At 44.6% G+C, this 13,280-nt stretch overlaps 2 protein-coding genes across 4 annotated transcripts in view; one reads left to right on the top strand and one right to left on the bottom strand.

The window, feature by feature from the left end:
- Positions 1-5,655, bottom strand: part of LOC119268087 (metal transporter Nramp4-like) — a 30,646-nt gene extending 24,991 nt beyond the window's left edge. Inside the window, exons 1-5 of one of the 3 annotated variants that reach the window (XM_037549592.1) lie at positions 5,381-5,655; positions 4,909-4,987; positions 4,664-4,704; positions 4,500-4,578; positions 4,305-4,409 (exon numbers count right to left, since the gene is read on the bottom strand). In XM_037549592.1, coding sequence (XP_037405489.1) covers positions 4,305-4,409; positions 4,500-4,578; positions 4,664-4,704; positions 4,909-4,987; positions 5,381-5,551 — 475 coding nt within the window. In that variant the 5' untranslated portion in view covers positions 5,552-5,655. The remainder of the gene's footprint in view (positions 1-4,304; positions 4,410-4,499; positions 4,579-4,663; positions 4,705-4,908; positions 4,988-5,380) is intronic. The other 2 variants (XM_037549591.1, XM_037549590.1) reach the window with 2 other exon arrangements.
- A 401-nt stretch (positions 5,656-6,056) lies between these two features.
- On the top strand, positions 6,057-11,594 carry LOC119268086. The gene is made up of 13 exons (XM_037549589.1): positions 6,057-6,171; positions 6,950-7,178; positions 7,591-8,020; positions 8,189-8,356; positions 8,458-8,658; positions 8,751-9,618; positions 9,722-9,944; positions 10,113-10,290; positions 10,394-10,492; positions 10,588-10,722; positions 10,823-10,914; positions 11,021-11,093; positions 11,198-11,594. Exons 6-13 carry the CDS (start codon positions 9,270-9,272, stop codon positions 11,315-11,317), a joined length of 1,269 nt encoding a protein of 422 aa, XP_037405486.1. The 5' UTR covers positions 6,057-6,171; positions 6,950-7,178; positions 7,591-8,020; positions 8,189-8,356; positions 8,458-8,658; positions 8,751-9,269; the 3' UTR covers positions 11,318-11,594.
- The last annotated feature ends 1,686 nt before the right edge of the window (positions 11,595-13,280 follow it).

The raw sequence follows: 13,280 nt of genomic DNA, 5'->3' as shown, positions 1-13,280 counted from the left end.
CCGCCAGTGCCACGCGGTCTTAGCCCGACGACTGTTGCCTGCGGAGGCGAGGGGCTAGAGAAGAGGGAGAGGGTGCCCGGTGGCTAGGGTTGAGCCCTCGGTCGGGTCACCGCAGGGGGCACCACTATTCATCCTCATCGCGGACGTGCTCGGGGCCATGTTTTGTATGGCGGAGGATAGCCTCTCGACAAATTCTGCGTGTGGCACCGCCTCGTGGGCTTGGATTCCGTCAGCTGGCAGGGAGTCGGCGCCTGGGGGAGATCAACTCGGTGATCATCATCGGCCTTGGCTTGAGTTCATCTGGATCGAGTGAAACAAACGTGTCTTGGAAAACATTTGTTCTCACCCGTGTTGTGCAGGTGGTGGCCAGACTCGTGCAAAATTAGTGTTGTGGGTTCTAGCACGATGTTGATGCCGTGAGTTACATGGCAAATAGTTGGTTGGGGAGAGACCACGCCGGGCATATGACGGTCCAACATCGATTCTGCCAAGAACTTGACAGTGAGCTGTCAGTATGGTGCCTGGATGGATCCGTTGCCCTTGGTTTCCTTGGCCGTCTAGAATGGACATTGGAACATTGTGTTCCGACGCACTTTTGGGCAGGCAGAGACTGTAGAGTCGGCTAGATTGCGGGCTACCCTCCCGCCAATGCTATTAGATTATCCGGATACCGTGTCCTGGAGTATTTCCCCTTTCGAGGTATTCTCTATGAGCTCGGTCTATCGGGCTTTATGTCGTGCGCCCATTCTTCCATGGACTAAGCCTTTGTGGAAGGCCTCGTTGCTCCTAAAGATCAAGATCTTTGTGTGGCAACTGTTGTGAGACTGCCTGCCCTCTAGGACGGAGGTGCTTAAGCGGCACTGGCCGGGCAATGGCTTATGCCCCTTGTGTGGCGTCCCGAAGACCGGGTACCACATCCTGCTCTCGTGCACTGCAGCACGTGTCTCTAGAGTTTCGCCCGCGAGGCTCTGGGGCCTGATTGCGAGGCCCTAGACCTTGGGGAGTTTCTTGAAGCCGGGGCTAACCAGGCCGGGCGAAAATGCCGCCTATCCTATTCCTAGCTTATATTTGCAGCGATGTCATGGACTTTATGGACGACGCGTAATAAAATGGTGACTGAGCGGGTCTTTCAACGGCAGGCCTCTGACTAGTTCTTCTAATTCCTTGCTTTTTTGCAGCACTGGCACCCGCTCACTAGATAGCGAGACCACGTCTGTCTTGGGCTCATGCTGGATGCGCGCTGACTACCACGCGATGGCTCGCTTCTCCATAGTGCCAATATGCCTACTGCCACTAGGTGGCTTTTTTCTTATTTCTTTTATGCTTTCTTTGGGCATGATTTTGTTGTTGCCCTAGCCAGCCATACGTGTTGCTTTGTCACTATGTATTGGGATGTTTGCTTTATCTACAAAGCGGGGCGAGCCTATTTCGAAAAGAGCACAAGGTAGCCTGAGCTGAGCTGAATCCATTGCTAGCATATGGTGTCGGGGACGGTGGATGCCGCTGCCGGACCAAATGGACTACGCGCCATATTTCATAGTCCTACTACAGTAGTACCCTGATTCTTGGAAGAGGATTTGTGACTCTCGAGTGCCACACAACCCTATATGAATATAGAATTAAAAGACATATTAGGAAAGAAGACAAAAAATTCGTATGCGTGGAAAATAACTAGATGTAACGTATGTCCAACCATAATTCCTGTGCCGCGGATACCACAGGCACCCATTCCCCACAAAAATTAACACAGGTGTACCATGGGCGCTCATGTTTCATATCCCAAAAATTTAGAATTTTTTGAAATTTCCTAATATTTTTTAATGCATTTTCATATAGGGGTGTGTGTACCCGGGTGCTCCAACGCATTTCCCCCTTATTCTTCTGCTACCTTGCTCGTCTAGCAGTAATACAATGGGTCTAAAGCTGCACTGATTTCTCTAGTAACATGATTCAAATTTTCTACTTAGGGCAACTCCAACCGATCCCCTATCCGGCGTTAGAGGAGGATAATTTCGGCTTTTCTCCTCTAACGTGCACCTAGCCGATCCCCATTAACCGTTAGCAGAGGATAAATTATACTCCGGCGCCTATCCCACCTCTATTTTTACTCCGCCGCTACCGCACAAAACATAACTCTTGGGCCTCTCCCTCACCACTACCTCTTCGCCGACCCCCGCTGCTATCGCGTTGCCTCCCTTGGCCCTTGCCGCCCATCTGCCCGAAACCAAGCCCGTTCGTCCACCGTCGCCGGAATCAGGTGAAACGCCACCGCCGTCGCCATAACCGATTCGTCGGATTGATTCGGTTTTTCTTCCTCTTTGGCGGGCGCCGCTCCAGGCCTTGATTCCGCGCCGCTGTAGGTCATTTTCACGCTTCGCCACCCACCGGTTTGTCCGAAATGACGGCGGCTGGCCAGTGCATCACCACCGCACCACAAGTGTTCGACGAATTGCCTAGGTGAGTTTTTTGCTCGTTTCTTTTTTAACCGAGCCATAGCCGTTTGAATTGTAGATGAAGAGGTTGAGGGAGATGGTCTTCGAAGACTCGTCGTCATCCGAAGAGGAAGAAGACGACGAAGACTTTGAAACCCTTTTAGGCATGATTTTCAATGATGATATTCGGCGCCCTAGGAGAGGATCGCGGTTTGGCCGCATGCACATCAAACGTGATAGAGCAGAGGGTCATGCCAAGATCATGAGAGACTATTTTACTTCGAAGCCAACCTATCCAGGGAATTACTTTCGTCGGCACTTTTGGACGCACAGAAGTCTTTTTCTGACGATTGCAAAAGCCGTTGAGAAGTATGATGACTGGTTCAAGATCCGAAGAAATGCAAGTGGAGAGATGAGTGCAAATCCTCTAACGAAGTGTGTTGCGGTTGTTCGAGTCTTGGCATATGGGTGTTCAGCCGATGCCGTTGGCGACTATGTCCGCATTGCTGAAGACACAATCTTGGAGGCTGTTCGAAGGTTCACTAAAGCAGTGATCGATGTTTTTGGACCCGAGTACTTGAGAGCACCCACCGAGGAAGACACCCAGAGGCTGAGACCGAGAGTGAAGAAAGAGGATGGCCAGGGATGCTTGGATCACTTGACTGTATGCACTGGACATGGAAAAATTGTCCTGCAGAGTGGAAGGGTCAGTACAAAGGCCACTGCAACGATCCAACGATCATTCTTGAGGCAGTTGCATCGAAGGATCTTTGGATATGGCATTCATTCTTTGGTTTGTCTGGCTCTCACAATGACTTGAATGTGCTGTCAAGATCAGCACTGTTTTCTAGGCTTATTACAAGAGATGCTCCTGCTTGCAACTACTCGGTCAATGGGCACAACTACTCGATGGATTACTACCTTGCGGATAGCAACTATCCACCATGGGCTGCATTAGTCAAAACAATTCCGCGTCCAAAAGGTAACAAAAATATTCACTTTACCCAATGTCAAGAGGCTGCTAGGAAAGATGTGGAGAGAGCCTTAGGTGTGCTCCAGAAGCGCTTTGCAATTGTTCGTGGCCCTGCCAAGTACTGGAGCTTCAAGGTTCTATGGTAGATCATGACTTGTTGCATCATATTGCATAACATGATCATCGAAGACGAGAGGGAGATGCCTGAGAACTTTCGGTCCATCACCAACGGGACTCCGATTGAACCAGAGTATGATCCAAATAGGATCCTGACATTCCTTGAAGAGCATCGCAAGATCGAGAACCGACAAGTTCATGCTCAGCTCCAAGATGATATTATTGAACATCACTGGCAATGTCATAGCGCTTCCTAGTTGTTCTGTCACATGTTATTTGCTACATTGGACCATTCGACGTGTTTAAATTTGAATAATTCGGTTTGTAAACTTTGCATTTGGTTTGTAAACTATATTCGTGATTTGGTTGAACATTCAGTTTCTATACGTGTGCTAATATGTAGTTGCAATGTATACTAGAATTGCATAAGTTTAGAAAAAACAAAAATTACTCCGTTATATATAGGGGATCGGTTAGGTCCTGCCAAAACTTAGTGGAGTAAAAATACTCCAGTAAGGGTTTACTCGGCCGGATCCTCCTTTATTAGGGTCGGTTAGAGTTGCCCTTATGCTATAGTTTACCTATCCCTTTCACGTGAGTACCTACCGTGTGGATTGAATGCAAAAGGGGGAATATCGCTTTCGAACTATCGCCTAACAATTACTCCTATAAGTCAACATAAACCGATGAGCTTAATAAACTGAAAATGAGGGGGCAGTAAGTAAATATAATTTTACAAGTTAAAAAACAGAAGGAAAAACTAGGAACACTAAATTCAATACCTCCTGGTATAGTGGCAGCAATCACACCTAGCTCGGCGAAAAACCATAGGCCGTACCTGACAGGCTTGGGGTATTCACTCATACACAGCTCCGCGAGGTGCCTTCCTAAAGTAGATTATGTGAAAATATATGCTAAGCTTCATACTAAATACAAAACAGTATAATTTTGCACCAAGAGCACATTGATTATCTCACCTGTAACGATGCCAAGCTTCGCTGCCAACGACTGTATAATCAACACAAAGATGAACCCTAATAAGAGTACCCATAATAACTGAAAGAAATTACAATGTTCAGGCCCCAGTTATTCTAGCACGACGGGTGAAATAGTTTTAACATTTTGGATAATTTATTTATACCTCATATCTGTGACTGTATCCAGCCTGCAAATCAGTTTGCACTGTTGGTTTTGCAAAGTTTAAACTGTCAGAATGCAATAAACAAACAATGGAAAGAAAATATACAGTAGTGTTTTCATATTGTTTAGTGGCGATGAATTACATCTGTTCATCATCTTTTTAGCAAGATAAGTTGGCATAAACATGAGAACATTTTAAAGTCCAATGGAGAGACGACGGAAGGAGACAAGGCTGGTTGGGCTTACAGTTGCTAGGATCCAGGTAAGCCATGGAGATGAGAAATCCTGGTCCAACGTATGCTAGAAATCTCTTCCACCTAGGCCCCTGCTCAATAGTACAAGTGAACGCAAAGTTTAGTTTATTTTGTGTACTGCATCACTAACGTCTAAATTCAATTCCACCTGAAACATTCGGCAGAGTTTCCATGTTGTTGATCGTTGCTTTATATATAAAACGGGGCGAAAGCCTTTTCGGTATAAAAAAAACTAACGACTCAAATTCGCAAAACCGAAGGCCTTCTGCCTATCGTCAAATGAGACTACACAAAAATGAATAAACTATCCGTCAGAGAACTAATTGATCACTAATGAGCGCGCCTCTGCCAGCAAGAAAAACATTACAAATCCAAAGGAATTATCCATCAGATAATAACTAAAGAAAATCACTAATTATCCGTCAGAGAAACCGCATAGGGGAGCGATGAGGAGCGAACAGTACCTGGACGTGGACGCCGCCGGCCGCATCATCGCCTTGTTGCCCAGAAGAAGCGACCGTCGACGCTGCCGCTGCCTCCATCTCTATCACGTCGCCGTCGGCGATGGCCACGGCCCTCCCATTCCCGTCCTGCTGCTGCCCTCGGTCCCTTCCGATGCTTCCCCTCTCTTCCATTTCTCTTCTCGTCTTCTGGGATGCACTCCGTGTGCTAACATAGGCTTGACTTTGACTTTTCTCATCGAGGCTGGCTTTGTATCCATTCCAATCCCAGATGCAAGCTGCACTCAAGGTCAACTCTCCGTTTTGTTTACACAAAGATGTACTCCTACATATATAATGCGATATGGATGAATTCGGTGGGCACGCATCTAAGATCAAGGTCGTCTCTCGGGCAGGCAGCTCCTCTAGTCTAGTATAATGCCGTGATCGCTGTTGTTTCGGACATGGAAAACGTTTAACTTAAACCGGATGATTTCTGGCGAAAGAAAACCGCCTCGCGCGCCGTCCGATCGGGATAGATCAAACGCTTCTGGTTGTGCGTGGGACGCGAGTGGACCAGGTCGTACCTGGGCTCCCACCTGAGCAATAATTGCAACATCCCGATCTCGCATCTGTGTCTGCTTCTCTCGGCCTTCTTCCCTTTCCTTCTCCATGTGCGTCGGACGAGATTCAGACTGGATGCGACGATCTTCCCAGGTGCAAGGTGGGCAGGCGGCGGCACCGAAGGTTGCAGGGAGGGAAGTCCCTCGCGCAGACCCAACAGAAGCGATGGACGGCGCTGCTCCTCCGGCGAAGTAAGCAATCGAAGCCCCTCCATTTTTCCTCTCCATAGTGTTGCGTTAGGGTTCATAGAGGGGATTTTTGGAGGTTTTTTGGTTCTGGGGCATGATGGTGGTTGATTGAGCTCATGTGTCGTTGGATCTGTTGTGGGGGGAGGGGGTGGGAGGTGTGTGATTTGTGCGGTGAGGCTCGTCCGGATCTGCTGCGAGGGTGGGTTGATGGAGTGAGAGCTGATACATTTGCATCAGTAGGGGGCGGTGTTGGTGTTTCTTCGTGCTTCATAGGAAACATCAATATGGTTGATGGAGTTTGGGTGGGATGGATTTTGGAGGGTGTTTTTAGGTTTGGTGCTGCTGTCAGTGTGCCAAAGACAGGTGAGGGGGTGGGTTCAGGGGTGGTGCTACTGTCAAGAAATGGTGTAGCTTTTTGTAGTTATGATTCAATGCAGGAACATCACACTACATAGTAGTTTTAATTCTTTTCATGTATATACAACATCTAATTTAGCATGCTTTTTTTAGATCATGGTTCAGAGATCATTTCATAGGTTATGATAGTAGATGGATAGTAGGCTGTTATGCCAGGCATTTATTCAGAACATGCTTCCATGATGAAGATTGATAGGTTTGAGTTTTTTTGTTCGGTCATGAGATGCAGTGATGTGTGCAACTGATGCATTTTGGTGTGTGTTTGAGCAACTGAATGCAGTGTTGTGCATTTTTTGATGTTGTTGCTGATGTTTCATAGCGAATTTTGTTATCTAATGATTTTCTTTTTTTACTTTTTCCACAGCGACCCTCCAATGGATGATGAAGCACCTACTAATGGGTCTTTTGCTTCACGATTTTCTGCGTCTCGTTTACATTCGATTGGGAAAACGCTCTTGAAATCATGATGATAAGTGGGCAGTTATAAATGGGGGTTGTTTCGGTTCTCTGCTCAATATTGGATCTTTCTCCGTCCCAGCTGATTTCATGGATTGGTTGATCATGAAAATTGATCCTGAAAGGAGCATGTTCAGGTACACCCTTGTTTTTGTTTTCATGGTTTTTTGTTGGCAAGTGTGTTATTTTTGATTCAGCAACACCACAGTCTAAATTGTTTGAGCTAGCAACATCATAGTTTACTTTGTTTTCAGTGCAGCAGCATGAATACTCTACATTGTTTGAGCTAGCAAATTACGACATTTTCTGATTTGTTGTGTAATAGTTACATTTTTGTGTATTTTTTTCATCTTCAGTGCACACGACAGGATTTTAAGTAGTGTTTTTAGTTCTGTTGCTTCTGTAACTGAACTTTGTGTAATAGTGCAGCAGAGCCATATGGATCTTGCATTAGTTTAGTGCAGCAGAGCTTCTGTATGTCACTATTTTGCATTGGGTTGATCTCACAACTAATTTTTTTTGTTAAACTTCTTTGTTTATGTTTTTCAGTCATAAATTGAAGACTATACATTTTACAAGAGACATGGTGCCCAAAAAATTTAACATCCCATGCGGGAGCAGGCCAGTGGAGGTGCTGAAGAGGAACGAGCCACACGAGATGCGCAACATTTACCGATCTGGGAGCAGGGCTCCAATCAACCGTTGCATCAATGTGCTTTGTGAGGCGAGCAACAATGATGTTGTTACCATTCAGAGGTCTTGGGTTTTACTTTCACTTGGTCTTGTGCTAACCCCTGGCACTGAGAATGTGATACCGATAGAGTACCTTCCTAGCTTGATGGATATCGATAAGTTGAATGAGTTTGCTTGGGATGAGCATGTATTGGATGTTGCTATGAGAGAGGTGAAGAAGTACCAACAAAAGAGGAAGTCTGGACTAGGTGGGTTCTGGATTGGAGGGTGTCTACCAATGTTTGCGGTATGCCCATTTTTACTTTTTACACTTTATTTTTTTGTTGTGAAAGTTCATTTTTATCTTCTTCTTTTTTTGATGTGTTCCCCATATCTGACTTTTGCATTTAGGCCATGTACAATAGTATTTTCAGCTCCTTTCTTTCTTGATGCTTCAAAATCATCAATAATGCAGGTAATATACATGGACTTCTTGGACATTCCTAGGACTCTGGCTGGTGTGCACACATTCAACCGGACTCTTCCTAGGGCGTGCTTTGTCAGCACTGATGACTTCAAAATCGTTGCAGAACTTGATAGAAACAAGCTTTCCCTCCACAAGGTTGAATTTGGGAAACGCAATGTAAGATGACATCCATCTTTTCTTGGTTACACATGTTTCAATCCTTTCTTTGTTTACGCCCTGTTATTTCCATGATTCAATCTTTTCTTGGTTGTTTGCAGCTTCACCTTTTGTCAAACACCCCATATGCAACAAAGGGATCCCACATCAATGTTGATTGTCAGAAGCAACCGCATGGGTCAGCAGCTCCTCCCCCCGATGCAACAAGAGCACACAACACGGATGATAATGACTTAGGTGGCGATGTATGCGGCTCACTAGATGAGTGGCTGCACCCACTGCCTTCAAGTGCAGACTTGGAGGTGCATATTTCCCACTCATCATCACTTCTTTTCGGTCTATTTCTTTTTCTTCTTGTTTCCAGGACCTCATTGTGTTTTATGCTTTGGAGCAGATCCCGGAGCATATGCAACAAATATATGAGAAGCACAAGAATCTGCATGAAGTGGAGTTGAAGAGCACTCTGAATTCTGTTGGGAAGGTTTTTTAGTCATTGTTCTGTAAGAGGGTGGGGGAGCTTTTGGTTGAAGTTCATTCGAGCAAGTCAAGGAGGAAGGAGGATAAGGGCGGAGGAGATGTAACATTCGTTGCAGGTGGAAGCAACGCAGCATCCGCGCCTAATACCAGCGCCTCAGCTCAACAACCTGAAGTGGAAAGGCAAGTGTCAGCTGGCCCCAGGACTCCTAGCTTCGAAGGTGCTGGTGATACCGTGTTGAAACAAGGGCAGAGTTGTGCTCAAGTCGGCAAGGGGCCTTTAGACTTGGGAAAGGAGGTTGAACAGGAGGTTTCACAGCAGGATGTTTCAATAGAGGTCGATGCAGAAGCAAGTCCACGTGTCAACCATGGCAAGGATGCTGAGGGCGTTGCTGCCAATGATGGCACGATTATCCTATCACAGGGCACACTGAAAGCAATGGAAGCCGCTGCAATGGAATGGGATGATGGCCCATCGTGTGACCTTTTTCCAGTTGGGAGCAAAGACTACGAGTGGTTTCACCAGGAAGTGCCACCTAAATCTTCAAAGATCCCATATGTAGTTGCCACTCCCTCTGCTGCGATGCACTCGGATTCAGCGGGGCCTACATTTGACAAAACGCCAGAGGCAGCTAGGGCTAATGTGAATAAGATTGCACATCCAATTGCAACAGACATCTCTTCTTCTCCTTTTGACAGCGATCCAAAAGTTTCCACCTCAAATGAGATCAACAAGCCTATCTTTGATGCATCTCCTGTTGTCACCGCAACAACTGTTGGGTCTTTAGGTGTATTTTACATGCTATTTCTTCCTTTTTTTTGTTATTTCTTCGGTTCGAAGCTTCATATCTAACCTTTATTTTTCTTTTTTGGTATGTGTCTTGATGCAAGGTAATTCAACTATCTCTGGATTTGGAACACCAAATGTTGATTCCAGCAGTGGGCCAAGTTGTGCTTCGAAGAAGGCTGTCAAGAAGAAGAAAGGGGCTGCCCAGTTACCTGATGGGGTTCTGAAGATGAAGAAGATCAAGATTGATGCAACCGGGAACGCTTTACATCAGCAGTATGTTATGAACAGATACAAGTTAAGGAAACCAAAGGAAGGCGAATCTCTGTGAGTGTTTTGGCTTTTTCTTTTTTCTTTTTTTCATAACATGCTCATGAAGATTTCATAGTTGTTTATGTTTCTGATTCAAACTATATTTTTTGGTTTGATGTGAAAACTTCTCTCTCCATCATATACTGTAGCTAATGCATCACTTTTTATGTATTGAATATGCAGCCCTGCTTTCATTGAAATAAATGGCTTCCACACCTCCCTTCAGAATTTCCATGCCTCGCTAAAGCCACGAGCCGAGATTGACAATGAGGTCATGACTCTCTACCTCAAAACTTTCAAAATAGAGCAAAGTTGCAGCAGGAAGAAGCCGAAGAAGTTTGCATTCTCAGTTTTTATGAGTGTTAGTGGACATATTCCATAGCATCTTCTCAATTTTCATATATCATTTCTTTTTGCATCATCATTTTTACTTTCTTTTTCCATTGTTGTTTCTAGGTTTTCAGGGTCAACTGGCTGCTGAGCCTGAAGTTTTTGATCCTAAACTGTGTGAAAGGGAGTTTAGGATGGCCTATGAGAGCAGCAACATATCAAGTTGCGATCTAGTATGATATTTCTTTTCTCTGTTTAGTTTACATGTTGTTATTTCATTTCTTTTTGTCGCAGATTTTTTGTAACCTCACAGTTGTTCCATTTGCAGCTTTTCTTTATAGTTGTCCAGAAGAGGCACTGGGCTGTAGTTGTTGCAAACTTGGCAATGAAGCAATTCAACATTTTCAACCCAATAAAGAACAGCAAAGATGTGCAACTACTACACAAGGCAACCAGCAATATGGTAAGGAATTATATGCTCATGTTGTTTTATCAACAATGTCCCCCTCCCCCTGGAATACTTATGGATCATTTTTGTGTGTCATGTGATCATTTTAAATCAGATCACGAACCTAAACAGAGTGGCAAGGAGTGAACCAGCATTCAAACATGATCTCGATTTGTTTGAGGAGTTTAATCCACAGCAAGGAACTTAGTAAGGAAACATTTTCTTCATTTTTGTATCTCAAAGTTTTGATTTATGTTGCACAAACAGTAGGATACTCAAACATTGTTTTCATTGTACTTTTTTGTCGCTCCAGCTATGATTGCAGATTTTTTGCTATTCTGTACTTGGAGAACTTCGATGGTGTGGTCATGGCATCATTTGATCAGGTGAGCCGCTATGCGAATGAAAAATGCACCTCCACCCTGTTAGTTGGATTTTTTTTGTCGGTGTCATCATTTTGACCCTCTTTTGTTTCATTTTTTTGTAACAGGAATACATTCCAAAGCTGCGGATGAGGATTGCATCAGATCTGTTGAGGCACCCTGACAACAAGTTGGACCCTGCGGAGCAGCTGAAGAAGATGCTGCATCAAAAGGGTGGTCGTTCTTGAGACGCAAGATTAGCAAGGTGGTCTTGGGAGAGCTAGAGTGGCGTGCTCGTAGTGGCTAGTAGTTTATTTTTTCTTAAGTCCTTAGTGAGATTTTTAGCGAAACACTTCTGTCGAAATGTTTTTGGAGCAAGAGTGCCACTGTAACTCGATGTGTTTCAGATCTACAAGGAGAGATGACGTTTTCATACATGCAAAGATATTTTTTTTAATCGCAACACCCGCCCCCGTGATTGTTCTCTGTTTTTTATAAAGCAACCAACATCAAAGAGATGATGTTTTCATGTTTCATTTTTCCCACTTCATCTTTTTGAATAGTGAAATGCAGCAACCAGTATCATGACTGGATGATTTTCATCCTTCATGTTTTTCACACTTTCTTCTTTCTCACTAACGAAACACACACTAGAAGTGAAAACGGAATCGGAATGCATAGCAAGTGCGATCAGCACAAAAACTAATCGTGAATCGAAGTAACTTTTATTTGAATGTTGCTTTCATTTTCAAATACTGAAATTACTCTCCAATTAAATTGCAACTGGATGTGTCAACATCAATACATACAAGACACCCAATAAAGCTTCAGATTTTTCTTAGCACCTAACATATTTTTGCTTGCATTACGTTGCTCAATACAACATTTGGGTACAGAATCTCAAAACATGTGTCTTTTTTTACCAATCTCAAAACATGTGTCTTTTCTACATCACAGCCTAAGTTCTGTTGCTTTAGCCATATCTTCATCTCTCGACATTGCAGCTTTTAGGTAGGAGCACTCCTGAACATCATGGCCATCTTCGTTGCAATATCTACATTTCTTGATAGACATTACTGCTTTCAAGTACTTGCATTCTTGTATGGCATGACCATCTTCATCGCAATACTTGCAAAGCATTTTCTTCTTTGGTCCAGGATTTGCCCTTGGTTTGGCTTCCTTCTTCTTTTCCTCTTTCTTCTCCTCTTGTCTAGCCTTCTTCTTGTGTGCATCCTCTCGTTGCTCAAGTAGAGTCTTCCTCCTCCTCTCCTTTTCAGTTGGTCGACCTTTTTCGGAACACGTGCTGGGTTTTGAAGCATGGCGCCCGGTTGTGCAGCAGGCGGATCAGCCGTTTGTTCATGTCGTGGAGCCGGGTTGGTGGCTTGACCTTGTTGCTTTGTTGGATTGGCTTTTTGTCGCTGCCGACTTGGCACCTTTTGAGTTTCTGCTGGTTGCTGCGGCATTTGCTGTTGATGTTCTTCCTGCTGCTCTGGTAGTTCCCCTCTTTTTGCTGCATCTATAACAGGCTCAAGCTGATTTGTTGCATCATTTAGCAGGTTGTATGCAAAGTCATTGCTGCAAGCTTGTGAGGCCAACCAAGTAAGTTTCCCGCAGAGTGAGTTGTACTTGAGGGTATTGTTCGATGGGAGTCCAAAATCCAGAAGCTGGCTGCCTGTTGGTGTTGTTGCTTTTTCAGACCACCTCTCTAGCAAATAGCGTTGTGGGATAGTCTGCACATTTAGACGAGTCATCACTCTAATGATGTGTGCACATATAATTCCATTCATCTCAAAACAACTGCAACTGCACTCAAACTTCTCATTTGACATCTCAGCATTTACTTTAAATATTTTTGGGTCCTCATAGTAATTTAAGAAAAGTTCAAAGTTCATGCTTCCACTATGAATTGTAGGGACCTGGTTGATTACATATCCCGTCAATGCAATCACTTCTGATTGAAACTTGCCAAAAACTGCCCGGGTGTAGAAGTTCACTACCTGACGCTCAATGTTGTATCTCGAGTAAAGAGGTGCTATTGTTGCTTCACCAATGAAAGCCTGGTTGTCCTCACAATCTAGCATTGTCTCCTGGAGCACCTCATACTGCTGCACAAATTTCCAAACCGACTGTTGAGGATTGATGAATGTCTTGAAGTAAGAGTTGAGGCCTCCGACCTCCCTGTAGTGCTTGTGAAGGGGAAGAAGCATTTCC

Source organism: Triticum dicoccoides, chromosome 3A (assembly GCF_002162155.2).
Source record: "Triticum dicoccoides isolate Atlit2015 ecotype Zavitan chromosome 3A, WEW_v2.0, whole genome shotgun sequence".
Taxonomy (NCBI): domain Eukaryota; kingdom Viridiplantae; phylum Streptophyta; class Magnoliopsida; order Poales; family Poaceae; genus Triticum; species Triticum dicoccoides.
The sequence above is the reverse complement of the archived record's forward strand: the minus strand, read 5'-3'. Positions and strand labels throughout refer to the sequence as shown.

What these genes read in the sequence shown, in the direction of transcription:
- LOC119268086 (XM_037549589.1), top strand. Translation starts at nt 9,270, where the DNA reads ATGGAAGCCGCTGCAATGGAATGGGATGATGGCCCATCGTGTGACCTT. An exon ending in AACAACTGTTGGGTCTTTAG is followed by an intron (nt 9,619 to 9,721) that starts GTGTATTTTACA and finishes TCTTGATGCAAG; the next exon opens with GTAATTCAACTATCTCTGGA. An exon ending in CATTCTCAGTTTTTATGAGT is followed by an intron (nt 10,291 to 10,393) that starts GTTAGTGGACAT and finishes CTAGGTTTTCAG; the next exon opens with GGTCAACTGGCTGCTGAGCC.